General features: G+C 45.7%; 1 protein-coding gene across 1 annotated transcript in view; it reads right to left on the bottom strand.

Moving 5' to 3' along the window:
• The window catches only part of Itga9 (integrin subunit alpha 9), a 319,107-nt gene that overhangs the window by 56,951 nt on the left and 243,962 nt on the right, over window positions 1–18,194 (bottom strand). Inside the window, exons 21-23 of the mRNA XM_027932436.2 lie at window positions 14,467–14,556; window positions 12,233–12,341; window positions 3,646–3,753 (exon numbers count right to left, since the gene is read on the bottom strand). Of these exons, the coding sequence (XP_027788237.2) occupies window positions 3,646–3,753; window positions 12,233–12,341; window positions 14,467–14,556 (307 nt within the window). The remainder of the gene's footprint in view (window positions 1–3,645; window positions 3,754–12,232; window positions 12,342–14,466; window positions 14,557–18,194) is intronic.

Genomic DNA, 18,194 nt, shown 5'->3' with positions numbered 1-18,194 from the left:
AGCGAGTTTGACTAGCACTAAACCAGCCAAATCTACAGACTGAATGCCCCGCTCCATTTAAAGTCCCAAGACGCCAAAGTGGGGGACATCATGAGCTCTGTAAGTAGCTCTGGACCCAGTGAGCATTCTCAGGCTCCGCTGAGCAAGGGTGGCAGGAGGACTGGGGACTTGGCTGAGCTTCAGGATGCCCTTGCTCTTAGAAACTGAAGGCGAAGGGTAAGCCAGCTTTCAGTCTATCAAACAAGCATCCGGGACTCTTGTCCCTCTCACTGCAGCATGTCACCCCATCATGTTTGTGTTTTTGTTTCTGTTCTCATCATTCTGGCCTCCAGTGGCAATTGTTAATAAGGATGAGCCTCCCTACTTGCTCAGTGAGAGCTGTCAGTGGATTTGCTTTTCCATAACACACAAATGCCATGAGCTGCTCTGCTCTGCTCACCTGGTTTGGTGCCCTTGAGAATTCTATCACAGGCCTTATGTAGTTTTGAAAATCCAAATCTCTTTTGCAAACAGAGAGAGCAGATCATTGCCAGCTCATACCACATGGAGTCTGAGGGTCCACTCAGCTAGACTGACAGGCAGTGCTGCCAATCCTCAGGAAAACCACGTCTAAAACCTTCCATGAAAGCCAGCCCTTTAGAAATGTGCTCCAAAGTTCTTTCCAGTGACTCTTCCTTGGCTTGATGATTGGTAAGGAGGAAAAAGGGTGTGCTTGGTTCTCAGATACCTTCAGAATCCAAGTGACTGAAATTTCCTGTTTTGGTCCATGAATGTTTTTGGCCTTTGGAAACTCTGTCTCTCTACAACATTGTAGAAAGTTTATTGAAAACTCTTAGCATGCCTTATGAGAATATTCCTAGATGTTGGGGGTGGAGGCACAAGGTGGAATGGTTACGATGATTAATAACATTTAAGAAGAAGAGGGCTGGGGGCATAGCTCAGTGGTAGAACACTTACTTGCCTAGCATGTGTGAGGCCTGAGGTTCCCAGAACATTAAAAAAAAAAAAATTCAGAGGGTAGACAGGCATATGTGGTTTGCTTGAGGCTTATAACCAACTCAATAGACAATGCAGGCTGGCAGGGAACTTGTTCTACATTCAACATTCACATGGTTCTGGTTTCTGGCCCATGTGACCCAAGAGAGGAGCCATGCCAGAAACATGACAGTATCACACAATGCTCTCTGAGCCTCCACCCTGTGGGCAGGGTCTTCTTTGACTATGCTCTGATGTGTCACACGCTGTGAGTTTGCTGCCCCAATTTTCAAACACTCCAAGGAGAGACTGTCCCTCTCTCTGGATGTCCCTTCTGTGCTCATATGAAGAGCAATGCTGTCTTGAGTCTCTCAACAGGAGACACTGCAAGAGCTCCCCTCTTGGTGACTGTCCCCAGCTCTGTGGCCCATTCTTCCCGGGGGGGCTCAGAAGAAGGCACCACCTCATATTGAGTCACTCTGGAGACTGGAACCCAAGGGCTCCCAGAGCACTCTGATAAGAGAACTCGAATTGGACATGTTCAAGCATTTTCAGCAATCAAAACTCAAATTACTTAGCAAAGGAATTCATTCCTATTTGAGATTTTCATAGGGTTTGGGTCTGGACTGTCCCCCAAAAGCTCATATGTTAAAGACTTGGTCCCCCATTCAGCAATGTTCAGAAGTGGGGCTGTGGGGGAGTGGTTGGATCATGAAGACTCTGAATTCATCAATAATTTATCCTTCCATGAAGTCAAAGATGCACAATTTATTGGGAGGTTGTAGAAACTTTAAGAGGTGGACCTTGGGGTTGGGGCTCAGTGGAAGAGCACTCGCCTAGCACCTGTGAGGCACTGGGTTTGATCCTCAGCACCACATAAAAATAAATAAAATATTGTTTCCATCTACAACTAAAAAAAAAAAAAAATTTAAGAGGTCAGTCTTAGTTGAAGGGAGTGAGTCCTTGGGGTCGTGCCTGTAGGGACTACATCTTACTCCCAATCCCTTTTCTATTTCTTGGGCACACTATGTGAGCAGTTTTGCACTACCACATCTTTCTGCCAGATGAGGCCAGAGAGTGACTCTTGACGGGCCGTGGGGATAGTGGAGTTGCTAGAAGAATCTGGGGAGAATAAAAGTCACTGGAAGGTTTTGAGCAGAGCTGACTTATACTCTGGAAGGATCGCTCTGGGGCTAGGTCCAGGGCAGAGGCAGGTGCACTAGTAAGGAGTTATTGCTACTGCTAATAACCTGGGTGACAGATGCTGCTGCCTGGGACCAGGGTGCTGGAAGTAGAGATGTAAACAGTGGTAACCTTCTGGATTTGTTGTGAAGGTAGAGACGTTCGGCCTGCTGATGGATAGGATGTGAAGAACAGGAAAAAAAAAAAAAAGAGGCTTTAAGGATGACCCAGGCTTTTTGATCTAAGCAACTGAGAATGGAGTAGCTATGTGCTGAGCTAGGGAAGTTGTGGGAGGGCAGGTTTGGAGGGGCTGTAGTTTGGATATAGCTTGTCCCTTGAGAAACTCTCCTTAGGGTTTAATTTCCACTTAAGGCATCCAGAGGGTGGAAACTTAATGTGACTATGGTGTTTCGAGGTAGCGAAGAGATTAGGGTTAGATATGGTCATCAAGGGTGATTACTCCCATGACTGAATGCTGGTGGCTTTATAATAAGAGGAAGAGAGAAGGGAGGCAGTGGGGACAGACAGACACGTGCATGCTGTTTCTCACCATGTAATGATCTGTATCACCTTAGGACTCTCCTAGCAAGAAGGCCATTGCCAGATGAGGCCACTCAACTTTGAACTTCCAGAACTTTCTTTTATAGCCCACCCAGTGTGTGTGGTATTATGGTATCAGCAACAATTTTTTAAAAAAGCACAATGACAGAAGAGTACTATGGGAGCTCACTTTTGAATAAAGCTGAGATACCTGTCAGGCATCCAGGTAGAAATGGGCTGAAGGTAGTTGGCTGTTCATATCTGGAGATCATGGGAGGGGTCTGGGCTAGAAACAAGTGGTATTGTCAGCACAGACTGGATTTAAAGCCATGAGTCTGGGTGAGATCTCAGAGACAGGGTGTAGAATAAAGGAGGCCCCAGGCCCCTAGAAGGTGGGGAGATGAGGACAAAGGCCAGAGAGAAAGGGGAAACTGGGAGAAAGTGATGTCCTAGAAGGAGAAAGGTAGCAATGACCATGTTCCCATTATCAAACCCTTGAGACCAAGTCATCTACAGTGGACTCAGGATCAGACAGAGGGGCATACTCCACACGTAAACTTGAGTTGCAACCTACACTTACATCTGAGGGATTAACCTTTATCCTTGGGTGTCAGTAGCCCTTTGAGAATCTTTATGGACACTGTGGATCTTCTCCTCAGAGAAATGCAGACACATGCAAGACAGTGGACCGTCTCTGAGGTTCCCAGAGCCAGTGAAGCCCATGCCAGGAGGCGGCTCCACAACCAGCCATTCCCCACCCTACGGCATTAACCAAACTGCCTCACTGAAGAAATTCAGGCATCCCAGGTCCTCCAGCTTCCTCAGATAGGTTTCCAGGGGGTAGAATGAGTAAGGTTCTCTGGGTTGATATTGGGTTGGGTGGGGCACGAAATTTGAAGAGACTGATATAAGGCTCAAAGCAACTGAGAAAATAAATAGAGGACTCACCATCATCTCCTGCACCAGAAACATCTCTGCACCACCGGATGACAGTCGGTTGGGGAAGGAGATGCTGACAGATGACCCCGGAAGGGTGCTGGGGCCAGTGTTATAGACCTGTGGGTGTGGAACACACAGAGCACATTTCAGTGGAAATAAGAGAGCTTCATTTCATGTCCTGAAATATGTACTCCACATACAGATGTTCCAGGGGTGGGAGCTAAGTCATAACTCTAGGAGAAATAAGATGCTGAATGGTGGGGAATTTTAACAAAATTCTTAATGAAAATCCTTCAAATAGGCACCTAAAAACCTCAGACTTCCAAAGTACCATTCCCTTTTAACATTTTCTTATCCTCTTCTTCTTACTAAAAATTATATTTATTTTGACATACCAATAAATTAGACTATTACATTGGATGGGAAAGCAGACATAATAATTTAGTTCAGTGGTTCTCAAATTTCAGCATAACATCAGAATCACCTAGGGGCTTTTTAAAACACAGACTTGGTAGTGAGGGGTGAAAGGGGGGTCATGCCAAGAGCTCCTGAGGCAGTAAGCGGGGTGAAGCACCAGCATTTCTAGTAAGTTTCCAGGAAGCTGAAAGCATGGTACACACTCATAATTCCAGCTACTTAGGAGGCTGAGGCAGGAGGATCATGAGTTCAAGGTCAGCCTCAGCAACTCAAGGAGGCCTGTTTCAAAATGTAAATAAAAAGGGCTGGGGTGTAGCTCAGTGGTAGAGTGCCCCTGACTGCAGTCCATAGTACAAAAAAAAAAAAAAAATTTCCAGGAAATGCTGCTGCTGACCCAGAAGCCACCCCTGAGAACCACTAATGTCTACTTCCTTTCTTTTACAGTCTGAGGTAACTGAGACCTTCAAAGACCAAATGGGTTGTCCTAAAACCAAGTGATCTAATAGTATAGAAAGGGCTATTTTTACTACACTATCCAGCTCATTTAGTTTCTGTGCAATTTATAGATAGTCATGTGTTAACACTGTTTGATGGCCTCTGTGCCTCTTTTCTATCCTAGCATTTGGTCCTATAAAACTTTCCCCTTCTCCTCTTCTCTATCATCCTTTTTATTTTCTGTCTCTAGAAGCCAGTCATCTCCCAAGAAATGAGGGAAAAGAGGAAAGAAACCAAAAAGGGTGAAGACAGAGCAAAGGCTGATCATAAGTAGAATCTGGAGGAAAAAAGAAAGAAACAAAAGGTGAGTTGATCTTTGGGGACAGAAAGCAGCTCAGGATTGAGGACAGGGAGAGTAGGGAGGGTTATAGACAAGCAGGTGAACAGGACCTCAAAGATGTCCATGTCCTAATCTGTGGAACCTGTGAACATTATGCTACATGAAAAGATGGAATCATGGTTGCCAATCACATGACCACAAATAGATTATTTAGGATTATCCCAGTGGGCACATTTAATCACGAAGGCCCTTATAGAGAGAAGAGGGAGGCAGAGAAGTCAGTATCAGAGAGAGACCCCAATGAAAGTTTTGACTGGTCATTGCTCACTTTGAAAATGGAAGGGGCCATCGGCCAACTAACTCCCACAACCTCCAGAAACTGTAAAAGGCAAGAAATGAATCCTCCCCAGACCCTCCAGTGAGGAACACAGTCCTCTAAGGCTTTGATTTTAGCTCTGTGAGACCCATTTTGGACTCGTGGATCTCAGAGTCGTATGATAATAAATGTGTGCTGTTTAAAGCCATTAATTATGTGGTATTTGGTTACAGCAGAAATAGGAAATTAATCCAGACTTACCTCACTTTATGATACTTCATTTTACCGTGCTTTGACGACACTGCATTTTCTTATAAATAAGAAGTTTGGGACAACCCTGCATCAGGAGAGTCTATTGGTACCAATATGCCCATATGTTGTTAGTGTGTCATATTTTGTTAATTATCACCATATAGTAAGTTGTTTCATGATTATTACATCTCTTGTGGTAATGGTGATCTGTGGTCAGAGATTGTTTTTTCCTTTTGCAATGTTGGAGACCTGCCCAGGGCCTTGCACGTCCTGACAAGTGGTCTCTCCCTGAGCTACATGCCCAGCCATGTGGTCAGTGATCTTTGATGTCACTCTCCTAACTGGGGCTGCCATGAAGGGCGCCCACATAGGAAAGCAAACTCTTTTGATAAATGTGTGTGTTCTGATGGCTCCACCAACACCTGTCCCATCTCCCTTCCTCTCCACAGTCCTTCCTATTCCCTGAGATTTCCTTCCTTTTACAGCCTGAGGTAACTGAGACCTTCAAAGACCAAGTGGGTTGTCCTAAAACCAAATGATCTAATGTATAGAAAGGGCTTAAATTAGGCCTGAACAATTCTCTAGTGGCCTCTAAATGCTCAAGTGAAAGGAAGAGTCGCACATCACCTAAATCAAAGTTAAACGTGGTTAAGTATGAGGAGGAAGGCATGTCAAAGCCAAGACAGGCCAAAAGCTGGGCCTCTTGACCAGTTGGCCAAGTTATAAATTCAAAGGAAATGTTCCTGAAGGAAATGCAAAGTGCTCTTCCAGCAAACACGTGCATGATTCCTGATAGAAAGAAAATTTCAGTGGTCTAGAGAGATCAACCACCCACGGAATTCCCTTAGGCCAAAGCCTAATCCAGAGCAAGGCCATCACTTCCTTCAATTCTTAGGAAGGCTGAGAGAGAGGAGGATGCTACAGGAGAAGCAGTCTGAAGCTAGCAGAGATTGGTTTGTGAGGTTTAAGAAAAGATGCCATCTCCTTAACATGAAAGATCAAGTGCGGATGGAGAATCTGCTGCAAGTTATTCAGATCTATCCATGGTAACCGAAGCAGGTGCTACATCAACAGCACATTTTAATGTAGACAGCTGAGTCTTACATGGGGCCATCTAGGACTTTCATAGCTAGAGAAGCAAGGCCAATGCCTGGCTTCAAAACTTTGAAGGCCAGCTGACTCTTATCAGGCACCCATGCATCTAGAAACTGGTGACTTAAGTTGAAGCTAAGACTCATTTGCCATTCTGGAAATCCCAGGACCTTTAAGAATTACACTAGATCTGCCAGTCATGTGGTACACATGCTTGTAATCCCAGTGACTTGGGAGGCCGAGGCAGGAGGACTACAAGTCTGAGGCCAATCTCAGTAACTTAGCAAGACCATATCTCAAAATAAAAAATAAAAATGGCTAGGGATGTGGCTCAGTGGTTAAGTACACCTGGGTTCAATCTCTTGTACGAAAAAAAGAAAGGAAGGAAGAAAGAAAAATTACCATGCGATTTAAGTAAACCAAAAAGCCTGTGTGAAAGCACATCTGTTCCCAACATGGTTAACAGAATATATTAAGCCCATTGTCGAGATCTACTGCTCAGAAAAAGAGTTCTCTCAAAATCTCAAAATATTACTGCAAACTGATGATGTATCTGGTCACTGGAGAGCGCTGATGGAGAAGTTCTACAAGATCAATGTTGCTTCCATGACTGGCAACACGGCACCTATCTGCGGCCCAGGGATCAAGGAGTGATTTCAACTTTCAATCCCTATTAGTTAAGAAATACATTTAATCAGCCTGTAAGTTGTCATGGATTGTGATTCCTCTGACCAATCGGGGAAAAGCAAATTGAAAAGCAGGAAAAAGCTTTAAAAAGCAGGATTAACCATTAAGAACATTCATGATTCATGGCAGAAGGTCAAAATACCAATGTAGCAGGAGTCTGGAAGAAGGTGATGCTGACTCCCATGGATGTCTTTGAGGGGTTCCAGACTGCGTCGGGGAAGTATTTGCAGACATGGTGGAAATAACAAGAGAACTCTCATTTAGAAATTGAGCCTAAAAAGGTGACTGAACTGCTGCAAACTCACAAGACGACTTTAATGGATGAGGGACCACTTCTTATGCATGAGCAAAGAAAGTGGTTTCCTGAGACAGAATTCACCCCTGGTGAAGATGCTGTGAAGATCATTGAGATGACAACCAAAGATTTAGAATGTTAGATTTAGTTGATAAAGCAGTGGCAGGTGAAAGGGGACTGACCCCAATTTTGAAGGAAGTTCCACTGTGGGTAAAATACTACAAATGGCATCGCTCACTATAGAAAAATCTTCCATGAACAAGAGTTAATTGACATGCAAACTTCATTGTTGCCTCATTTTAAGAAACTGCCTCAGCCATGTCCCCCTTTAGCAGAGAACACCCTAATGATCAGTTTAGCAGCCATCAACATGGAGGCAAGTCTCTTTACCAGCAAAAAGATTACAGCCCAATGAAAGCTCAAAAGACCTTTACCAATTTTTAGCATTCAAGTATTTTTGGGTGGGGGTTACTAGGGATTGAGCTCAGGGGTGCTCAAACTCTGAGCCACATCCCCCACCCAGCTTTGCGTTTTATTTAGAGACAGGGTCTCACTGAGTTGCTTAGCACCTTGCCGTTGCTGAGGCTGGCTTGGAACTCATGATCCTCCTGCCTCAGCCTCCTGAACTGCTGGATTACAGGTGAGTGCCACTGTACCCGGGACATTCAAGTATGTTTAAGTTAAGGTATGCATGTTATTTTTTAGATATAATGCTATTGCACACTTAATGGAGTATAGTATAGTATACACATAATTTTTATGTGAACTGGGAAGCCAAAAAAATTCCTGTGACTCACTTTATTGTGATGTTTGCTTCATTGCAGAGGTCTGGGAGAAAACCTTCAATGTTTCCAAGGTACATCTGTATATCACTAATGGGAATAGGGTTTCTTTGGGGGGTGACGAAAATGTTCTAATATTCAATCATGAGGATGGAAACATCATTCTGTAAAAGTACTAAAAATCATTGAATTGTGTACTTGAAATAGATAAACTTTAAGGTGTGTAATAATAGCTCAATAAAGATGTTCTTTTAAAAGATGAGTAAAAATTATACGAATTTTTTGGGGGAGTGGGGGGGGGGTCCCAGATTGAACTCAGGAGCACTCGACCACTGGGCCACATTCCCAGCCCTATTTTGTACAATTTTAATGTGTGGGAGATGGAGATGAGTGGGAGAGAGGAGGAAAGGAACTGATGCCTGGCATTTTGGGACTAGATAGATTCAGGGTTCAAGGTGACTGTGAAGCTGAAGTCAGAAGGGCAGAGCCAGAGAAGGGTGGACATCTAACCAGGTCTTCCCATATGACTGGAATGAAGAGCAGCTAGCTCCAGCCAGCCTTTCCCCCAGAACAGTAGCTGGTTTTATTTCAAAGAATAGATAAACATTGATAGAGCAGATGAACGGTCGTGGCCAACTCTTGATTCAAAAAGAACAAGATTCACCAAAAACAACAGCCCTGAGACACAAGACAGGGCAGGAGTCTCCAACCACAAGTGAAATAACTAATTTGAAGTGAAACATGAGAACACAGAACTGAAAAGAACCCTCTTGACATGTCTGGGAAATCCCAATTAGAGCATGAATGGGGGTAAAGTTTGAGAAAAAGATTCACTTGAGCCATGTTGCTTATCAGAGCCAGGCCTGAGGGGAGAGTTTGAATTATCATATTTATTTAACAATATCTTAACATTTGATTTTCTGGAAATGTTCATGTGTAACGTCTGTATTACTTCCCCCCATTTCCAGGTGGGGAAATGCTTTGACTTCTAATGCAAAAACAAAACCCCAAAGTCTACCAATGGTCAACTAATTACTGTGTCTCTGTTTTTTTTTTTTTAAAAAAACAACAAAGCTGATAAAATGTAGAAAGCAAACCCAAGACTAGTATCTCTTTCTCTCATCTGCATTTAAGGTGGAGTCCTTAAAGAATTACGTTGTTTATTGAAGGATGGATTTTAAAAGACACTGGAAAATCTGTACTAAGTCTTATGTTTCTTCAGGAATGAGGTTTCTAGAAAGTAGAAAAAGAAGAATTTTCTCCCTATTCCTGACCCCTTTTCTCCCCTAGTATCTCCATCTCTTGGTTGTTACCACCACCAACACTAGTCAGTGACCTACCTGCAGGACATTGTAACAACAGCAATTCTACCAAAAAAAAAAAAAAAAAATGAGTCATCAGAGACCTCTCAAGGAAATGGTGGACTTTGCTAATGCAGAGGCATCACCCTCTGATCAATGGCACCTCTATCAATCTCTCAGACCAGCCGCCTGGCTCAAACTTGGACTGAATGCTATGCACCTCCTCGGGCATAAACTCCTGGAGCAGTTTACCCAAGGGGCAGGCCAATCACTCATTACTGGGGACAGGACTCAGCAGCCTGGGTCCTGTTTTAGGTCAGATGTGAAGAAAAGCTATGGGCTTAAACACCAAACTTAAAACTCCCTGTAAAAATACCTTTAGAGAAATGACTGCAAGATTTCCTTCTTCCAACTCCCATCCCTTCTTCATTACATGGTCTGCCTCATTTAAACCATTCTAAACCATTTTCTGGACTCTCATCTTTTATTGCAAAACATCTCAAAAATTACAAGAAGAGAATATAAACAATTAAAGTGAAGTAAATCCACTTGGTCTTTATCTGTTTTCTATCCAATTGCAAAAAAACAAAGGGAATGATACACCAACTCTGAGAAGCAATTCAGAGACACAGAGGTGTGATTCACAGCTCTCTGTCTCCAAAGAAAGCCCAAACCCCATCTTTTACTTTCTCCCTTGTAAATCAAGGACAGAGTGTGACAGCTGGAGCTTAGCTGGTCAGGAGGCTCATCCTCTCTGAGCCGGGGACATGTGTTATCCATCATGGTTTCGGAGGTCTCCTGCCTGCGAGAGCACTCTGGAGAGAGGGAGACTATTGTCTGCAAGAGCCCACAAATGTTTTATTGCCTCATTCTCTTGCACCCTTGCCCCACCATTATTTGTCAGCCCCTAAATCCACTTAGGAGAGGCCGCAGGAAAAGAAAAATAATCATTATTTGGCCACAATAGTGAATACCAGGGTGAGAAACCATTCTCTCCATGGGGGAAGGATGGAAGAGACAGTAAAGAACTCTGAGAGCAGGTACTGGGAGTTCTAAGAGGTGAACTTCAGGGTTCTATGGGTGAGACAAGCCATTTCTCCTTTATTTCATCCACAGCTCTGGGTCAAGTGGGGTCTGGTCAAAGCATGACCATTCCTGGCCCAGTCCTGCCTCACCCAGTTCTGGGACCTCGAGCACATCTTTCTTGCTTGGGCCTACATTTCCTTGTTTGTCCTTTAAGAAGAATGGACTAGATAATACTGATCTCCCTCAAACTTCATATTCACAGAGGCACATGTTGAACAGCTGGCCTGAGAGTTCATACTTTAAAAGCAGGGATCAGCAAACTGTGGCCTATAGGACAGATCTGGTCCCATGCCTGTTGCATAGCCTGTGCACTAAGAATTGTTTAAGTCATTAAATGGTTGGAAGGGGAAAAGAAATCAGAACAATGGCATTCATGACATGTAAAAATTATGTGAAGTTTGAATTTCAGTGTTCATAAACTAAGTTTTATTTATGTAATGTCCATAGCTGCTGTTATGGTTTGGGTATAAGCTGTCCCCCAAAAGCTCCTATGTTAATGCAAGAATATCTAGAGGTGAAATTATTAGATGATTAAATTATAACCTAATCAGTTCATCCTGGTTTGAATGGACTAACCAGGTGGTAACTATAGGCAGGTGGTAGGGCATAGCTGGAGGATGTGGGTCACTAGGGCTGTGTCCTGGAAGAGTGCATTGTCTCTGTGGCTCCTTTCTCTCTTTGCTTCCTGGTTGCAATGAATTGAGCAGGATTCCTCCACCACACTCTTCTGCCATGATATTCTGCCTCACCTCGGGCCCAGAGTAATGGATTCAGTTGACCATAGACTAAACCTCTGGAACCATGACCCAAAATAAACTTTTCCTCCTCTAAGTTGTTCTTGTCAGATATTTTGGCCCCAGTGAGGAAAAGATGACTGACACAGTGTCTTTTGAGCCTCAGTAGGTAGCATGGCTGAAAAGTTGCCACAGAAATTGTGCAGCCCGCAAAGTCTAAAACATTTCTTTCTGGCCTTTTTCAGAAAGTTTGCCAACCCCTAATTAAGTGAAGGGACAATGTGCTTCATAATGTCCACATTCCGTAGACCTGCTGGAGAAGACATGTGACTGGGATGACCCCACCCTGGCTCAATGAGGGAGCATGCGCTTCTTCCCGGATAGTGGTGGGTGGGAGGGTCACATGGGCTCACACTGCTTTGCCTCTATAAAACCACACTTCTGAAAGTCTGTTCCCCTAGGGGAGGATGAGCTTTTGGCTGAGTTTGCATGAAAATCCCAGGAAGAAGAGAAGGCAGCAAACCTTCTGGGGCTCCTCTGAGCCCAAGGTGAATGAATGACAGAGAAGAGACTATGGGACTCTTGGAGCTGGGATATGGGCCTAGGTCTCAGCCATCCAAGGCCTTCTTAGGGGAAGCTGCTTTGCCTGGTGGGGCTCTCCTTTCAAGTCTTGAAAAGTAGAGGGGACTGCCTGTGCGGGGTTACAGAGAACACGCACTCACACACATGCACACAGCAGCAAACCAGGCTGGGGTTTTCCCCTGAAAGCAGCCTGGCCCGTTAGCTGCCTTTCAGAAGGAGACACGTCCTGTGGCCTTCTGTTGGCTCCCAGTGACAGAGGGTTTCTAGGGGTGGGTACCTGAAGGGTGACGTTGAGGGGCTGGAAATGGCACTCCAGGTCGTCCAGCTGAATGAAGTTGGAGGCATCCACAGACTCGCCATACACAAAGGAGGTCGGAGATACGATTCTGAAAGAGGAAAGTAGGGAGGTCGGCATCCCCACCCATCGTCCACGTCCACGTCCACCTGGAACCCATCATCTGTTTGTTTCATCCCGTGTCTCCCACCAGATGCTTCCACCCCGACTGTGACTTTTTTCTCCTGTGAATGGACACAGCCAGTCTGTGCTAACCAGCTTGTTCTAGTATATCTTCTCACCTGAGGTCACATTGATAAGCTTCATCTACACTATACAATGGGATTACACTTCTAAAATAAAGAGGTTTTTTTTAAAAATTGAAGCCATGGCGACTTTTTACAAAACTGGACTCCAAATTTATGGATTTTCTGTTTTGTCACTTGAAAAACATTTTGTGGGTCAAATAGGCCTATAATAAGTTTTCAAGAAATAAATGCAAATCAATCGTATATTTGGCATCCTAAGCCCCACCCTGTGACAAATTCATTTTAAAAACTTAAATTTGTCAGACTACCACAATCACTAGAAATCAGACACTGGAGAGCTAAGGCAGTGCAAAACGGCATTTCCCCTAAGGTTTCAGACCGTGGCTACCTGAGCAGTGATTGAGAATTCAAGCTCGGTCTGTAGCAATACTTTCACCATTGCTTATGTGAACAGACCCCTGAGGAAAAAAAAAAAAAAGAAGCTCAGACTTACACCCCCAAATAACAAATGCTAGGAGCTTGAAGCTGCTCACCTAAACACAATGGAAGGTTTTGGGGACCAAGTCCAAATAGACAACCACCCATCTATTTTCAAAAGTTAAGCGAATTATTTTAGAAACAGTGAGTTCTCAGCATTGCCAAATGGCAAGAACTGGTTCATTTGAACTCATCCTGTTTTACATTTCTGGAAAGATCAGAGGTTGACTCATTTGTTTAACTGATGGCTTCAGCAGGGGCTGTTAACACCTCACAAAGAGGTCTCCCGGAAGACCTGACAACACCATCCAGTGTGTGTGGGAGGTGTTTTCTCTTTATCCCCAAGGATGGGACTGGATTCTGGGTACATTCTCACTGTGCCTTGGGCAGGACAAATAAATAAACCATAGGGTTAAAAATAGAGCTTCGAACAGAGGCAAGTATATGCTAATTTGCAAATATATTCCACCAACGCCTTGCGTCTAAAAAATGTGGTGAAAATGCCAAGAACCAAGGAGCAGAAAGGCAGGGCCACAGCTCTGCTGGCTCTGGACAGAGCAGGAGCCAGGGCGGGATGGCTCCTCCCATGACGGGTCAACGTTTCCACTTGGAGCCAAGACCGAGACCCAGAAGCCCTTGAAAATTGAAAACCGAGAAACTGTGAACCTCCAGAAAGTTCAGCCTGCATTTGGGTCAAGGGTTCAACGGGTCCTCATTTGATCTAAACCAACTGTGCAAATCTTTTTTCCACTATCAAAGAGGTATGCGTGCATTCTGTTTGCTGAAGCCGGAAACAGGAACAGAGTTTCTCATTTTTCCAGGCCTGGGCTTTGGCTGAAAACGGACCCTGATTGTTGCGGGTCCCTGCAGACCAGAACCTGCAGCCCTGCTTTCCAATAATGCCAGCAGCCCTGAGCCATGGACCTCATCCAGGCAGGTGGTGTGGCGCTGTGCTGGGTCCCTGCCTGTTCCAATCCATACAGACATCAAGCCATACAGACATCTCAGCTTTGCAGAGAGTTCACAGAACCATGGAAAGCCAGCACCAACTGTGAAGCAATTAAGACAGGCAGCCCTCCCGTGAGCCAGGACTTTGGGACACATCTGGCTGTAACCTCTGGCCCAACAGGTTTTGGCTGAGATTTTAATCCCAGGAACCATATTATCTACCACCATATGGCATTCTGTGGCGGGGCTGGTCTGGGACTAGAAGTATATAAAGATGTATGGAATGTTCAAAGAAGTTACGGAGTTTAAACTTGTCATCAAACTTCTGTTACTAACCAGGTGGGTGGGTAGCTGGGTCACAGGAGAAATAAAGACAGGAGAGTGTCAGTCACTACAGCTCAAGCTTCATTCTGCTTTTCAAGGCTTGGGGGAGGTGACAGGGCTCCTAGCTTCTAACTGGCTCCATGTACAGACACAGGAGATGCAGAGCATTCTACTGGAGGGCACCCCTGTGTTCTGGCAACCCAGGGCTGGGCTACTCACCCAGTGATGGACGTGTCCACTTCGTGCATCAGCGGTACTGTCAGTGTTAAGGTGTTGTCGTGCAAGGCCTCAGAGCGCTCCACGTTGCCACTGTATGGGGAGAGAAGAATGAATGAATGCTGGCCAGTGCTAGCCAGCCTGCAGAGGGCTTGCTTGCCCCACACTGGAGCCAAGGACAGATTCAGCATACTTGTCCCCAGTTCCATTTTTGGTAGAGTCCCTTGTTCAGAGACAGTCTACGGAATTAGTTGTGTTCCACTCACAAAAAACGTTAAGGGCAAGCAGCTTATTCAGGAGTTGACCCCAGGAAACACCCTGGGAAGGTGAGCTGGGGCTCACCTCCCAGTGGGACCTGGGAATAGTGCAAAGTACACCTCAGCCTTCCCCACTGAGGGAGTGGGAGCTGGGCCTTTATCCACTAAGTCCTGGAGGCTGCTGAGGTGAGGCAAGGAAGGGACTTGAATTCCCTGTACCTCCCTGCCTCACAGGTGAGCGGGATCCAGTCAGAGAAACCTTGGCAGGGTGGCAGGAGCCGACGAGAGTCAGTGCTGTCTTGTGGGGATGCAGGTGGAGCACCTCCTCTGTGAGCTGCATCGTGCTTATCCCACAAAGAGTGGGCCAGGGAGCTTAGCGCTCTGGAGTTGGGGAAGGGTTGCTATTTGCCACCTGGAAGGCTCACCCTTCATCCACAGTCAGTCAAGCCCAGGAGAGAGGCCCTAGCAACCGTGCCTCCATAAATATCCTGGACCCTCTTGCAACAGATGCACTATAGCATCTCTCACCAAGGCACCCCCAGGCGAGGAGCCGCTCAAAAAGGTCACAGTCACACTGCAAGCTAGACAGAGCTGAGACTCCAACCAACTTAGGCTCTTTCCACTGTGATTCCTTCTCCTGACACCAGACTCGGGGGCAGGGGACAGGAGGAGATGGCAGCAAAAAGGAGGGAGAGAGAAAGAGAGAGAGAAGACCTAGTTTCCCTGTACTATATTATGAAACTTTAACCTGAATTGGGGCGATTCTTCCAGGGAAGCAGCTGGAAAAGGCAGGGCTGTTGGTGCCTATTGCTGAACCAGCACTCAGAGCTGGTTCCACCACAGGAATAGAAGGGGGATCCCAGCCAAAAGCCAAGTTCACCCTCCAGAGGTAGGACCTAAGAGTCCCCAGGTCCTACTGAGGTTCGATCACAGTGGGTCCTGACCTCTCCCCACCATACAGTCCCCTGAGCATCTGCTGAGTCCTGCCTGCCCCGTGCCCTCCCTCCACCCCACCACCTTCCTCTTCCATTCATCAAGTGCTGAATGGCAGCAGTACCTAAATAGCTGTCACATCCTCTCTCCCTCTCTCTATTGTTCTGAAACAATGGTGCTCTGTGACTCTGACCCTGCACGGCCACAGTCACTGCTCCTGGATCCTCATCTGTCTTCCGTACATGGGATGACATCAGTCCCTCCCAGGGCAGCCACACCATGTAGCAGCAGCAGGGTCAGGTGCCCACCCAGCCTGACTTCCTTGCCTTTCCTTTCCCAGGGGATGATAAAAACCTTGAAGTCATTGCCATGGGTGGAGTAGGGGCGACTCCCCTGTTGATGGGATGGCACCGCCCTGGCCTGATCCCTTTTCCATCCCTCCAGCATCCTGCCAGGTCTGAGCAATTGGCTCCTGATGGAACAGCCACCCCTTGCTCTGCCATTTGTCCAGCCACCTGTGGCTGCTGGCAGATCTGGCCCGACAGTCTCATCTGTCATCGGGTAACGGCTCCAGCATGAGCTAAGTTGAAAAGTTGAGATAAAAAGGCCAAACATCAAAAAGGCTCCCTGCCATCCCAAAGCCCATTCTCTGGGATGCGTTCCAGAGGTCTGCAAAGCTAGGCTGCCGGCTGCGGAGAGGAGAGGTCTGAGACACTGTTTAGTCTCCACTTTATGCCCTCCTAAGCCTACAAGTAGGCAAGAGACCTTCCAAGAGCAGTGACGAAAGAGAAGAACGAGTGATATTTTAATTGTGGCTTTCAAGATAAGGAGCTTTAAGGATCTATTGTTGTAACTGGGAGTCAATTGTGAGTGTCCTCGCGGGCAATGAGATCAGATTTTCACCAAAGCCTGTGCAGAAACAAGTGCCTGAAGTGTTCTGCTGTGTGTTTAAAAGATAACGGGGTGTCCTTCACATCTGCAACTCAAGGAATTAGAAACTCTCATGCTTAATCATATAAGCTATAAATACTAGGTCTCCTGATGCTGTGTCACAGTATCGAAGTATATTAGGGAATGTTCTTGAATTCAGTAGGTTATTGGCATTTTCTGACATGACCCACACTTAGTGGTGCAACTGGTAAATAGTCGGTGCTTGAGAGAGAGTTACTGGGTGACAATGTGTCCAACACAGAATAAGAGACAACAGTGGCCCTTAGCCTTGGCTGCTCATTAGAATCATATGCTGGGCCTTTTAAAAAATCCTAATGCCAGTGGGATGTACATGCCTGAAATCCCAGCAGCTCAGGAGGCTGAGGCAGGAAGATAGCAAGTTTGAAGCCAGCCTCAGCAACTTAGCAAGGCCCTAAGCAACACAGCAAGAATCTGTCTCAAAATAAAATATAAAAAAGGGCTGGGAATGTGGCTTGGTGGTTAAGCACCTCTGGGTTCAATCCCTGGCACATATGTAAACAAATAAAGAAATTAAACCCCAAAGCCCAGTTCTTACCACAGAGCAATTAGATCAGAATCTCAGGGCCAGGAGGGGAACTAGGCACCAGTAGTTCTTAAAACTCCGCAGATGATTCCAACGTGCATCCAAGACCAGAGTACCACTGCTTTGTGGGCACGTTATTCTAAAATACAAATCTTTCCCCATCATGATCTGGGTTCCACATCCTCTCTGATCAGCCATGAATGAGGCTGGGCAGGAGGTGGTTCCCTCTTTTTTTGACAAGGGAAGTCCTTTCCATGTTATGTTCCTTCCCAGGAAAACTGGCTGCCCCAGGTTTTGAAGGACCGAGAGAGCACCATGATGGGGTGAGTTTTCAGTAGATCCAAGAAACGGTGGGAGAACGAGAGTTTTCAGATTTGAATGGACACCTGCCTTCTATATTAAATTCAACAACCTCATGCTGTGTGTCAAGCCATTCTATTCTGTCACTCTCCTCTTTAAAAGCATTCAGTAGGTCCTCCCTGCTGTCAGAATGCAGCCCACACTCTCTAAGAGTACTTTTGCCCCCTCATGGTGCCCAGCCCAGCTCCTCTTCCAGCCTCATCTTGCACTGCCCATGTAAGCTCCCACCCTTCCACTCCCAGCCTGACACACTCCCATTCTCCTGCCCCCAGGGTTGTGACACAGCAGGATGCACCATGAACCCTCAGACTGCTATGCCCATCTGCTACCTCCCCAGAAGCCCCTCTGGATTCCAGCCATGGAAATGGAGTCTGCTTTCTCTATTCTTTGCATGTGTTCCTATTAGGTCACAGTTGTGCTTTGTATGGACATGAATGAAGCAATCTTCAAAATAAGATTAGAAAATAACCAAGTCTTGTGGACCAGTGAGGAAGTGGCTAAAAAGATATTATTGGGACAATGGGCATGATGGGAATATAAAAATCGTCTAGATGATTGTATGGTATCAAGGTTTAATTTCCAGAACTGGATAACTATGGTGGCAACTTAAGAGCCTCATTCTTGGAGAATGCATGCTGGGTAGCAATGGATGGAGGGACATGGTTTCTGAAACTGTCAGGTGGTTA

Source organism: Marmota flaviventris, chromosome 1 (assembly GCF_047511675.1).
Source record: "Marmota flaviventris isolate mMarFla1 chromosome 1, mMarFla1.hap1, whole genome shotgun sequence".
Taxonomy (NCBI): domain Eukaryota; kingdom Metazoa; phylum Chordata; class Mammalia; order Rodentia; family Sciuridae; genus Marmota; species Marmota flaviventris.
This window is presented reverse-complemented; position numbering and strand designations above follow the sequence as displayed.